This window comes from Pristis pectinata, chromosome 19 (genome assembly GCF_009764475.1).
Source record: "Pristis pectinata isolate sPriPec2 chromosome 19, sPriPec2.1.pri, whole genome shotgun sequence".
NCBI lineage: Eukaryota > Metazoa > Chordata > Chondrichthyes > Rhinopristiformes > Pristidae > Pristis > Pristis pectinata.
This window is the reverse complement of record NC_067423.1, coordinates 10,069,276-10,082,646: the sequence shown is the minus strand read 5'-3', so window position 1 is coordinate 10,082,646 and position 13,371 is coordinate 10,069,276. Positions and strand designations below refer to the sequence as shown.

At 38.9% G+C, this 13,371-nt stretch overlaps 1 protein-coding gene across 2 annotated transcripts in view; it reads left to right on the top strand.

The window, feature by feature from the left end:
• The window catches only part of usp6nl (USP6 N-terminal like), a 168,580-nt gene that overhangs the window by 73,233 nt on the left and 81,976 nt on the right, over positions 1 to 13,371 (top strand). For both annotated transcript variants that reach the window (XM_052033929.1, XM_052033928.1), the window contains one exon: positions 8,301 to 8,374. In XM_052033929.1, the coding sequence (XP_051889889.1) occupies positions 8,301 to 8,374 (74 nt within the window). The remainder of the gene's footprint in view (positions 1 to 8,300; positions 8,375 to 13,371) is intronic.

The window sequence follows — 13,371 nt, the reverse complement described above, 5'->3', positions numbered from 1 at the left end:
CCTTTGATAGGATGAGTCCAGGGTTGGTGTGGTGCTAGGCGATTGTGTGGTGGATATGTTAATGAAGACAGTTAAAGAGAGAATGTAAACAGAGGAATGTGACAGCTGTGAAATGCACAGCTAATGTGGGAGCTACCCAATAGGTGTGTTGGAGTGTGCTAGGGGAGAGAGAAAAGCTGAGCCTGCACTACAGGTGAATGACCTACAGTAGAACTGGATACATAGAACAGTACAGCAGAAGGACAGGTCCTTCAGCCAACAGTTAGCATGCCGAGCAAGATGCCAATTTAAACTGCACATCTGCCTGCATGTGGTCTATATCCCTCAATTCCCTACCTGTTCATGTGCTTGTCTAAGTGCCTCTTGAATGTTGCTGTTGTATCTGGTTCCACTGTCTCCCCGGCAGCATGTTCCTGGCACCTACAACTCTCCATAAAAAAAAATGCCACGCAAATCTCCTTCAAACTTTCCCCCTCTCATCTTCAAATTATGCTCTCTAGTATTTGACATTTCTATTCTGGGAAAAAGACTCTATCTACCCTGTCTATGCTACTTCTGATTCGAACAGAGAAAGTGAGTTTCCTGAAATTGTAGAGTTTGATACAGGGTCCGGAAGGCTACAACATACCCAGATGGAAGATGAAGTGCTATCCCTCAACCCTGCATTGAGCCTCTTTATATAACAGAGCAGGGGGCCACATTGGAAGTGGGTTAGAGAATTAAAGTGACAGGTAACTGGAAGCTCAGGGTTGCCCCTATGGACTGAACGCAGGTGCTCTGCAAATGATCAGCCAATGTGCATTGGTTTCCCCCAGTGCTGAGGAGAGCATATTGTGAGCACCAAATGCAGTACACTGCACTGGAAAGAAGTGCAAATGAATTGCTGCTTTACCTGAAAGGACTTCTTGAGTTCTTATATAATGGGAAGGGAAGAGCAAAAAGGAGAGTTGTTGTATCCTGTGCAGCTGCATTGGAAATGTAAGAAGAGAAGTAGTTAGTGGAGGTGGAAGAGCTGGCAAAAGGGTTGCAAATGGAATGGTTCTTCTGAAATGCTTGAATTGGGTGATGTGTCTATTGGTGGAATCTTGTTGAAGCTGGTGGAAATTGCAAAGGTTGATCTGTTGAATGTGGAGGCTGGCGAGATGGAAGATGAGAACCAGGGGAACTCTATCCTTGGGAACCAAAAAAACTGCAGAAGCTGGAAATCTGAAGTATTAACAGAAAATTCTGTGAACATTCAGCAGTTTATGCAGTATCTGCGGAAGGAGAAACTGTGAATATTCTGATGAAACACACACAAAAAGTGCTGGAGGAATTCAGCAGGTCAGGCAGCATCCATGGAGAGAAATAAACAGTTGACTGTTTATTTCCCTCCATAAATGCTGCCTGTCCTGCTGAGTTCCTTCAGCACTTTTTGTGTGTGTTGCTCCAGATTCCAGCATCTGCAGAATCCTTTGTGTCGCCATGTCCCGATGAAAGGCCCAGGGCTTGAAATGTTAACTGAACTCTATCCTTGCTCTGTTCAGGAGGAGATGGGGTAAAAGTAGAGGTATACCTGAGATTATATACACAAGTTGTTGTTCTATTCTGAGAACCCCTTAAATTCAAACTCAGATTGGGAAGGTTGTATCAGAAATACGTACTACACTACCTCAGCCATAGCTTAAATAATGTGTACATTGTTGATCACCACAATACTGGAAAGATGTACACTGGAGAGAGTGCAGGGAAGATTTCTGCAGATGTTGCAAGCACTATACAGTTGTGGCTATGAGGAATGTTTGGATAAGCCAACATAGTTTTCATTGGAACAGCAGGCTGCGGGGACACTTTGTTAGGGGTCTAGTGTTAATTGGAAGGTCCCATCTCCTTTTCTGTAGAAGGATCACAAGCCAGGAAGCATAGATTTTGTGCAATTGTTAGAAGAGTAAGAGGGGAAATGAGGAAATATATTCTCTCCAGAACGTAGGTAGAGTGTGCAATGCAGTGCCTGAAAAGGTGGTGGAGGCAGAAACCCTCCTCAAATTTAAATATTACTTGGATGTGTATTTGAAGAGCAGTGAGTGACCTGCAGGGTAATGAATCTAGTGCTGGAAGGTGAGATAGATTATATAACTCTTTTTCAAACAGCATTCACATGATAGGAAAATTCTGTGTTGTAAATCTATGATTAGAACAAATCAGAGAGCAAAGGAGTAATAAAAATTGCAAATCAAACATGCTCATCGGTTGTGTGGAGCATGTACAAATTTGTCTCAGTGTAAATTGGAAACAATAACCTGGAGTGTGTTTTGCAAGAGTTGATGATTTAAAAAATTTTATTATCACACTTTTGACAAGGAGTTATGGAAGGATTACTTTTACATGACTGTTTTCCTTCATCCAGTGTATTCACTCACTGTTTTATTTTTCACTAATTACTCTAAATGTTACCACCTACTTGATTAAAACAACTGCCTCTCTCAAAAAGTAACAGGAACTTAATTAAGATAATAGTTCATCACTTATTGTTGTTTTTCTGTAAGGGGAATATCTAAATTCCTGCTCCTGTCCATCACATTTCCTGCAAGATCGGGAGACTGGTAGAGGATTTGAACATGTGGCTGTGAGCTGTTTGCACAGAGGGAATCTGGACTGAAAATCAAGAAAACTGCAGAAATTACTGGAAACATTCAGCAGGTCAAGCAGCATGTGTGGAAAGACAAATAGTTAACATTTCAGGTTGAAGACCCTTCATCAGAATAGTACAAATATAAGTACATAATGCAACATACCCCTTGACTGTAGGTTCTTCGACCTAAACTGATAACACTCTTTCTCTTTTCACAGATGCAGCCTGACCGACTTAGTATTCCCGTCTCAGGCAGTGCAGTGAGGTAGCTGGTAGAGTTGCTGCCTTGCAGCTTCAGTGATTTGGGATGAATCCTGGCTTCCAGTGCTGTCTGTGTGGAGCTTGCTCATTCTCCTTGTGACTGCGTGGGTGTCCCCTGAGTGCTCCATTTTCTTGTATGGTGCTGGTTGGTAGGTCATTTGGTCACTGTTAATCGTCCCTCGTCTGTAGATGAGTGGTAGAATCTGAGAGGAGATAAGATAAGATATCTTTATTAGTCACATGTATATCGAAACACACAGTGAAGTGCATCTCTGCGTAGAGTGTTCTCGGGACAGCCCTCAAGTGTCACCATGCTTCCAGCGCCAACATAGCATGCCCACAACTTCCCAACCCGAACGTCTTTGGAATGTGGGAGGAAACCAGAGCACCCGGAGGAAACCCACGCAGACATGGCGAGAACATACAAACTCCTTACAGACGGGCTGGAATTGAACCCGGGTCGCTGGCGCTGTAATAGCGTTACGCTAACCGCTACACTACCGTGCTTACCTGATAATGAGAAAGTGGGGAGAATAAAATGTGTCATTGTAGGATTTGTATAAATGCTGCTTATTGATCTGTGTGGGCTCACTGTGCCGAAGAGCCTGTTACCATGCTGTATGACTCTGACCCTGTGGTTGGACAGCAGGCCAGCCTCGTGTTGTGATTTCAGTATAACCATTCCAGTGTGTACCCATGTAAGTATATTGGTATGCTGAAATTCTTGCCCCTTGTGTGACAGAATCAGGCTATGAAATGCTATATTGAGGTGCTGACAGTTTCTTGAACTAAATTTAGCTTCTGTAAATCCCACATGGAAAGATTAAGTATTTAGTGATCATGGAAGCTGATAATAACTCACCTAAGACCACATTGACATGCTGGTTTTGTTGAGGGTCACATCAGTTAAATTGCCTGCATCTCTTTTAACTTAATCCTTATAGTTCGGCATCATTCGTGAAATTACAAAGTTTGTTTTCTACACATCTGTTGGATATCATCTTCCATTGTTTGAACCATTCAGTTTAGCCCAGTCCAGTTTTTGAGGTGCTGCCTTTGGTTGCACTGCATCTTGCAGTGTACTTTCTCCTGAATGTTAGTAAATTACATTGAACTTCAGAATCCAGTTTATTGACCTCATAGTTTTAGGTCATTATTATATAAAAAATATAGTGATCACAGTGTTGATTCTCTGGGTGTTCTGGCCTATGCAACTAACTCCCAAGTTATTAACTTGAGTTTTGTTTTAAATCACATTGAACTTAAATTTCCCTTAAATCACATTCACTATGTTCTGGGACAACTTCATAACATATTTTAGAGTTTACTGTTAGTTCCTCAAAGATACTGAGGCAGGAACCTGTTTCTGAAGCTAAGTTAGTTTTTTTTTTACTAAACTGGTGCATAGATAACCCTCAACTTTTTTACTAACTGACTACATTATTTTACATTGAATTCAAGTAGGACAAGGGTCTATTGTTTTGGAAGTATTTTGCACATGGTACACATTCTGTTCTTGTCACTGTCCACAGTCCCATTGCTTCACTGCATTGGCTGCCTCAAATATTTCCTAGTTTTTATCAGCACCCTTCTGGCAATTTCATTGAACTCCAGGGATCTATTTTAAACCCCTATCAGATAGTTTAGTGTATTTTTGAATTATACTTTGGGATTGGTATGTCATGCCCTTGTGAGTATTTTGGGAAAGTAATCATTTAGATGTTACTCTTCTTGTCGGTTCCATGAATTGTTAGCTTTATCCTGCTTTGTACATTTGAGTTTATAATGACCAAATTAAGACATTGATTTAATCCATGAATGAAAGTATGAGAGAGCCACAGATGGAGCACTTGAAGAGAGTTTCTATCACCACAGAATCCTGAAGTAGGTGCACCAAGTATGGGATTGGAGGAAAATAGTAACCAATTATTCTTTGTTGCAAAAATATCTGCATGGCAGACTAATGATTGATCATTTTCAAAACCTTACATGCACATCACCAGTGATTGCAGTAAATGACCAGTAGCAGTAGAAGCATGTCATTCACACCAATCTAATTTGAAGTGAAACTTATGTCTACCTGAAGTGAAATCTTCAGTATTTGAACACAACTCATATGGGAAGTAGTGGTTAGAAACAAGAGAAGAACTACAAGTTATAGATGAATCAGACAGAATTGTAACCTTTCAGACATTCTCACAGTTCTTGTTTTATGTCTCTCACAATATCCCACCCACTGAAGAGTTGCATGCAGATGTTATTTTTGTGGAAGGCCCACACGTGATCCAATGTATTTCTCAATGATTTAATCGCAGGTTTTCACTGATGGATGTGATTGTCAAAAAGAAATGCAATTCATGTGGCTGGCTCCACTACTGCTAACAAAACTGAGAAATCTTGATCTTTTTGAGCATATGCATTTAGTCTTTCATGGGCACAAATTTTTTGAGCTATGTCAAAGACTTCAATAACTTCCATGCTTGAATCTGAGGAAACCAGTTAATCTCCTGGGATCGAATTGGAGGGGCTGGATTTAGAATCTTTTGTGCATGATTTGCTTTGTTAATCACCATAAACAGTTTCAGGTTTAAAGAGTAGTTATTTTCTCCAACTATAAATCCAGAAGTTTTTCTTTTATTTAAATAATTGGTCTGGTTGTTCCCCTTGCCTGCTGCAGCTGTGTAAATGATTTTCATGTGAATGGTGGTTTGTGTCATTTATAGTTCCAAACATTTCAGAGCAATTTAGCAAGGGAAGTTCTGGGCGTGAGGATCAAGTGATTTTAAATCAAGGATGTTCAAGAAGCTGGAATCATGGAACATGGAGATCTAGGAATGTATGCCTCAAGGGAATAATAGTCTGTCAGGGGACTGATGGCTTTGGAAAACATAATTCTGTTGTTCCATAAATAGATGTCAAACATGTAGTTTGACAGCATTGTGGAGGATTTTAAAGAAGTGGATAGACAGAACCTGCAGCAATGTCTTATTATGTTTCCTTACTCATTTGAATGATAAGGATAATGGAGCTCTGAATAGATTCTTGGTCAACCTAACAAGTAATGTGACAGGTTGAAGAGCTTGATTTGTTTACATGGAATACTGGATGATTAAGTATTCAAATATTCATAGTTCTTCATTGAATGAATCAAACCCAAATATATTGGAGATTCTTGTTTATTCCAAAACTAGGAGACCATGATTCAGGCATAAGAGGGAATGCATTCAGACAGTTTAGATCTGGTTATTTTATGTAATTGATGGTGGAGATTTCGGCATTGTGTCCCAGAAAGTAATGGAATAAGATGGTGGGGAAATGAATTAAGTGGAGAACTGGGTAAATATTTGAGAATGGATAATTGTAGGTATTTATTCTTGAAATTGCCAGTTTATTTCAAAATATCATTCTTTTGATATGGGCATTGCTGGCAAGGCCACCATTGAACGCCAATTCAGAATCGGCCTTGTGAAAGCAGGAGTGAGCTGTTGGCTTGAGCTGCTGCAATTCTTGTAAAGGTATTCTGACGTTACTGTTAGGCAATGAGCCTGGGAGTGATGCTGCTTTCTCTCATCTTGTATGGTGCCCTTAAGCGATGGAACCCATGTCTTCGCAGCATCTGTCTGAATTGTCCTGTTCACACCACAACCCTAAGATGAGCTTCGCCCACTGCTATCATGAAAACCACCTGTGCATTAACACCTTCCTCTGCCTTGTCAGCTCTTTTGCTGCTTAAATCCTCATCCATTCTTGACCTTCCATATTTTGCCCTCAGAAAAGCCAAGGCCATGTGAAACTGTGCTGCAAATTTTCTTTGTGGCAAGATTCACTTTTTCTCATAAATGAAGCTGCTGTTATGGAGTGTCCTCTACTCCAAAATCTGAGACTTTTTAAAAAAAATGATACAGCAGGACACATCATCAGGTCAAACTGGCAGCAGTCATTTTGTGTAACATCAGGCTGTGTCCATCTGCAATTTATTTAACTGAAGCAGTTTGATCAGAGGGAATACGACACTGAAATAATTGCTCGGGTTTTAATTGATAAAGTGGAAAGTTTAGCATATGGTTATTAGAGTTGCTTTTAAACCAATTGGTGAAGTATGCACATGCAACATACCCTCCACCTGCACCCAGATCACACCCAGGAGCCTTTCTCAGCTGCTGTGAATTGTGAGGAATGTAGCTGTTCTGGGTTGAATCATTACTGCATTGAATCTTTACCCAAGCTCTTTCCAGCTGGAAGCTACCCATCTCTATCATGGATATAATACAATGGTTTAATAATACTCAGCCGTTAATGTGGATGTTTACGAGCTGGGGTGGGACTGCCGTTGCTGTATGTTCATGCCTATCAGGTGACTTTGAGGTAAATGTTATCCAAGACAAATAAGCCTAAAACCAGGACTTAAATGGAGGCTCCCCATCCCCTTAACTTTTCCAGTGTTACAGTTTTAATAGTAATGTGAATGTGAAACTGGCATACATACTGTATCTCTGAAGGGTGCTATTATAATTAATTTTATCTTTCACGTTTTTAACTTTAAAGATGGATATTGCTCCTCGCAAACAGAACTGACATAGTTTGTTCTTTAATGGATTTCCTTTGTTCTGATGGAGAATATCCTTGTGTTGCCACACGTACTGTAGATTATGCTAGCTCCCAAAATTTGTCTACAGCAGTAATTGACATTTCTGCTTTGTTTGGCTGTTTAAGTTAAAATGAATATAGGAGTAATGTGAAATAGAGTTTTTGATCAATATCAGATTGAATACAAGTGCTATAACAATGAGCAAAAAGTACTGAGAGTTCAAGCATGCTGCACATAAGGAAGACTGAAGTCCGAGGTTTTACTAATCTTAGCATTCATGTGTTAAGGAAAATATTCTTTGTTACATTATTGTAAGCAAATGTCAGAACATAGAAAAATGATAAGATTTTTCAGAACATAGTTTCTTTTAACATTTGATTGTAGTAATATGTGGATTAACTGGCTGTAACTGAAGTATTAAATCCAGTATTTAATCAATGAAGTATCATGGTGAATAATCTGAATCTTGTGTAAACTTTCTATGTTCACTGCGTTTTGGTTGTATCCATCTCCCAGGTCATGTATAATCAGCAGTCATCCCAAAGTTGATGCTCTGAGTTCCACTGACAATATTTTTGTTTTAAGGAGAGAATTCAGCTATCAGTTGGGTTGTCTGAAGGAATCAAGGAAATTTCCCAATTGTCTGGGGCTGCTGTACATGATAGTGATAACTTCAGTTAGGCTGTGGCAGTTATGATTCAGTATCTGTTATGCCTGGTTTCATTACGTAAAGCGATTTGAGAGAAAGCAGCTGATTCAAAATAACTTTATTTCATATTTTTCATTAAATGCCAGGAAGATTTTAAATGCTGACTCATTTCTTTTCTGGTTTGCTTACAGATCCAGATGCAGAACAGGATACAACAGCAAATCTTGCCCAGGAACGTGCTGAAATAGTATCAAAGTATGACAAGGTCAAGTATTTTCAATGTGTACTATATTTTAAAGACTTTTTTTTAAATTGTTCCCTGTTAGAACACTCTGCCAATCCAATGCAAAACTAGATTCCCCCCCTCACCTTATTTTCTCCCTTTATTTTTATACACTTTTTCTTTGGAATCTATTGTCAAAATGATTTAATTAATGATGTCTGTAATTATTATAAAACACTAACTGTTAATGAGGAAAGTAGACATATTATCTAACATCATACAAGTTTTCCTATCTTTTACCTTCTGGTTAATAAATTTCTTAGAAAATAAAATATTATCTAGGATAAACTACTAAGGATATATTTTCTGTAACAATGTGCGTGTGTGCACTTTGTGTAGCATTCTACCGCTTGCTCCTGGTTAAATTTAATCAGTTTGGCAGTTTGAGGATCACCTTGGGAGATCAAATATAAAGAGACAGTACACCGTTAATGGCAAGACCCTTAACAGTGTTGGTGAGCAGAGGGATCTTGGGGTCCAAGTTCAAAGCTCCCCGAAAGTGGTGACACAAGTCGATAGGCCGGTAAAGAAGGCATATAGGATGCTTGCCTTCATTAGTCGAGGCATTGAGTTCAAGAGTCAGGATTTGTGCTGCAGCTTTATAAAACTTTAGTTAGGCCACATCTGGAGTATTGCATTCAGTTCTGGTTGCTCCATTACAGGAAGGATGTTGAGGCTTTGGAGAGGTGCCGAAGAGGTTTACCAAGATGCTGCCTGGATTAGAGGGCATGTGCTATGAGGATAGGTTGGACAAACTTGGGTTGTTCTCTGGAGCAGCGGAGGCTGAGGAGAGATCTGATGGAGGTTTATAAGATTATGAGAGGCATCGATAGAGTAGACAGCCAGTATCTTTTCCCCAGGGTTGAAATGTCTAATACCAGAGGGCATGCATTTAAGATGATAGGGGGTAAGTTCAAAGGAGATGTGCAGGGCAAGTTTTTTTACACAGAGTGGTGGGTGCCTGGAATGCGCTGCCTGGATGGTGGTGGAGGCAAATTTGATAGGGATGTTCAAGAAGTTCTTTGATAGGCACATGAATGTGAGGAAAATGGTAAGATATGGACATTGTGTAGGCAGAAGGAGTTATTTTAGTTGGGCATTTTATTACTAATGTAATTGGTCCAGCACAACATTGTGCACTGAAGGGCCTGTTCCTGTGCCATACTGTTCTATGTTCTAAATGTAAAATACAAGGAACACTACCAAGTGAAGCTGATTCCCTCTGCAGTCTTTTTATAGAAGTGGTGAAGAGCTTGATTAAAGAAAGCAGTCCTATTAGGTAGATAGATACGGGTATTACATCTCATTAGTATATCTTTTTGTAGAGCATTCTCTTTGACAACTATTTGGCTATTGTTAATCCAGTTAGTTATGTTTGTTTCAAAGCCAGAAGAAATTTAGCAATGTTTTTAGCTATGTAGCAATTTCATAATGATGTCTGAAAATATTTTTTAACTATCCATAATTATTGACAATTCTTGAAATAAAGGAATTGTGTAATGAAGAAAATTTGAATAGGTTGGGGTCATTGGAGTTGAGAAGAAACTTGATGAGGAGGCTTGACAGGATAGATGCAGAGAGGATATTTCCCTTCTTGAAGGAATCTAGAAAACCGTGCCTAATTTCTGAATAAGGAATCATTCATTTAAGATTAAGGTGAGGAGGAATTTCTTCTCTGAGGACCCAGAGATCTGTAGATACTGAATCAATGTTAATATCCAAGGTTAAGATGGAAAAATATTTGGTCTATAGGTGAGTTGGGGGTTATAGGGAACAGGCAAGAAAGTGGAACTAAGGTCAAAATCAGATCAACCATTTTCTTTTTAATGGTGCAGCAGGTTTGAGTGACCAGGTGGGCAACTCTTCTTATTTCTTGTAATCTAACGTAACAAGGCCGAGCAAGTGCCAGACAACATTTGTCTCTATCATACTTTATACTTTATCGTAAAGTATAAAGTCCTCGCCTTGATATTCGATAGTGGTGCACATGTTGAACAGACACCATCAGTATTCTGGGATCACCATTAACCAATGATGTAATTTGAATCAGCTACATAAAAATTACAATTACAAGAAAGATTAGTTATTCAGAGCTCCAATGACACTTGACACTATCAGTAACAAAGTACCTCCTTAATGACCAGACCATGCACTTTAGTCCATTGTACCATGCAAGGGAGTTGAGAATTCCCAAGATTCACAACTCTGAGTCAAGAAACACCCTGCTCAAATGGAGGCAAGCATGCAATGGGGTCAGCATGCGAGTATGCATATATATGTATAATATGCACCAGTTTAATGTACCTCACCAGGAATGGTCACATTTAAGTTCTTGCACACACTTCAGTTGTCATCGAAGACATAAGTGGCCCCTTATCCAGATACCATGCTGAATCATTGCCTTGGTTCAAGGGTCAAGGTTTCAGCTCATCTGTTGGTTACTTCTTCCCACAGATGTTGCCTGAGCTGCTTTTCCCAGAATTTAATGTTTTTATTTTAGATTTCAAGCATCTGCAGATTTTTACTTTTCACCCTTGGTTCTTATCTGTTGAGACACAGGAAACATCCTCTCAACATCTACCCTCAAAATCCCTTTCAAAATGCTCCCTCATCCCAGAAATCAATGTTGTAAATCTCTGCTTTCCTTCTCTGCAAGTGAATACATGGATACAGAAGTCAGAGCAAAACACAATGTCATCTCATGAACACTCCTTTTTTTGTACTATTTATTTATTTTTGTAACTAAAAGTAATTTTAAGTTTTTGCACTGTATTGCTGCCTCAGAACAACAAATTTCACATCATATGTCAGTGATAATAATTCTGATACTGATTCCAAAGCCCTGTGCAGTTAGACCAAGACTTCCTCACTCTAGGATTTCAGTAGTTAAAGACCAACTGATCACTTGTCTTCCTGCTTTCTTGCTGTATGCTTTGTGCAGCCCCCACACCTAGATATCTCTGTGCATTGATATTTATTAGTTCATTACATTTATTTAAAAAATACTATTTTTTTTCCATCAGAGTTATAGAGTCAGAGCACTACAGCACAGAAACAGGCCCTTCAGTCCATCTAGTCCCATGCTGGCCTGGTTTTCTGCCTAGTCCCATCTATCTGCATCCAGACCATAGCCCTCCATACCTCTCTCATGTACCTATCCAAACTTCTCTTAAATGTTACAATTGAACCCGCATCCACCACTTCCACTGGCAGCTCATTCCACAGTCACCCCACCCTTTGAGTGAAGTAGTTCCCCCTCATATTCCCCTTAAATATTTCACCTTTCACCCTAAACGTATGACCTCTAGTTCTAGTCTCACCCAACTTGAGGGGAAGAAGCCTGCATGCATTCACCCTATCCATACCCCTCATAATTTTGTATACTGTTATAAGATCTCCCCTCATTCTCCTGCACTCCAGGGAATAATGGTCTAACCTATTCAACCTATCCCTGTAACTCGGGTTCTCATGTCCTGGCATCCTTCGTGTAAGTTTTCTCTGCACTCTTTCAAGCTTTTTGCTTGGAAGCTATTCTTCCTACCAGAATGAATAACCTCATTTTTTCACAGTATTCCATTTGCCACCATCTTATTCACTCATTTAGTCTGTCTGTGTCCCTTTGTGGACATCCTATGTCGTCTTAACAATTGACTTTCCCACCAATGTATCATCTGCAAACTTAATTATATTACAGTCTGACCTTTCAACTGCAGATTGCAAATAGGTGAGAACTCTGTATTGTAGCACCTATCAGGGACTACCTGTCAATTAGAAAAAGATATTTCTACTCTGTGTTATCTCCTTAAATTAGTCCTCCGTTGCCTGTTAACATATCTTGCAGCAAAAGAGTTTTTGTTTTCTTGTAATATTATTTTATATATTTTCTTATCAAAATTCAGATGTACCAGTTTCGTTCTATGTACCTCAAAGTACTCTTGGATTGGTCGAACATAATTTCTTCTAAAACCTGATGACTCTACATTGTCATGTTATGATATTCTAACTATCACATCCCAAACAATGAATCCAACATTTTTTAACAGCTGAAATCACACTGACTGGTCTGTAGTTCTCACTTGGTTTTGTCCTTCTTTGAATAGCCATTTTAGATTTTGTATCTTTTATCAGAAGGGAAGTGGCTTGCATGCTGACTTGAAGGTATATATAGTGATAGACAGTGTGGTTGGACTTGTGCTTTATTCTCATCTTGACAATTGTTCTGAAATGTAAAAATTCACCAGTGTTAGATTTTAATGTGAACTTCAGGAGAAGATGATGCCTTTTTACCTCAAGATTTGAATTTGCCTTTGTTCTAGAGATTTGGATAGAAAATAGCAAAGTTTATACCTAATGTGTCTGACTTATAGTTTCTCTATTTTGAACTTAAATTCTGTTTTCCTTCATATATTTGTGATTCAGAGCTTCAATTTTGTTCTGTGAGCTAAAATAAGTTAAGGCAACCCAAACCTAAAGGTACATTATAGTATTGGTTAATGGTGCTTACAGTCTTAAAGTTAAAAGAAAAGTCTTCATAACTGTCTTTGCAAATGATGGCAACTTGAACAAAAGTACCATGGAGCATATAGTGAGATTACATCAATGTCACTATTGCATTGTAACATTCACCTTTATCTTGGTCTTCATAGTACACGATCTTCCAGTGAAGAAGTCAAAAATAATCTATAAAAGATTGTTTGTTATATCACTGTCACTATGTTTTCGCTGTTCATCTGACTAGTGTTGAGTAGTGTGTGTTTGGAAATTTTGCTTTTGGGAAGGTAAATTGAAATCTACTCAGAGACAATTTTGTTATTGAGTGTCTGAACTGAACAAGACATTTGCCTACAAAATTATACTTATACAATTATACAATTATACACTTATACAATTATACAAAATAGCTTTATTGGGAGCACTATTTCTTCTTGGTAAATGTTTCATGTGCTGATGTAGAAAAATGTGTGAAAAAGAATTGTGGT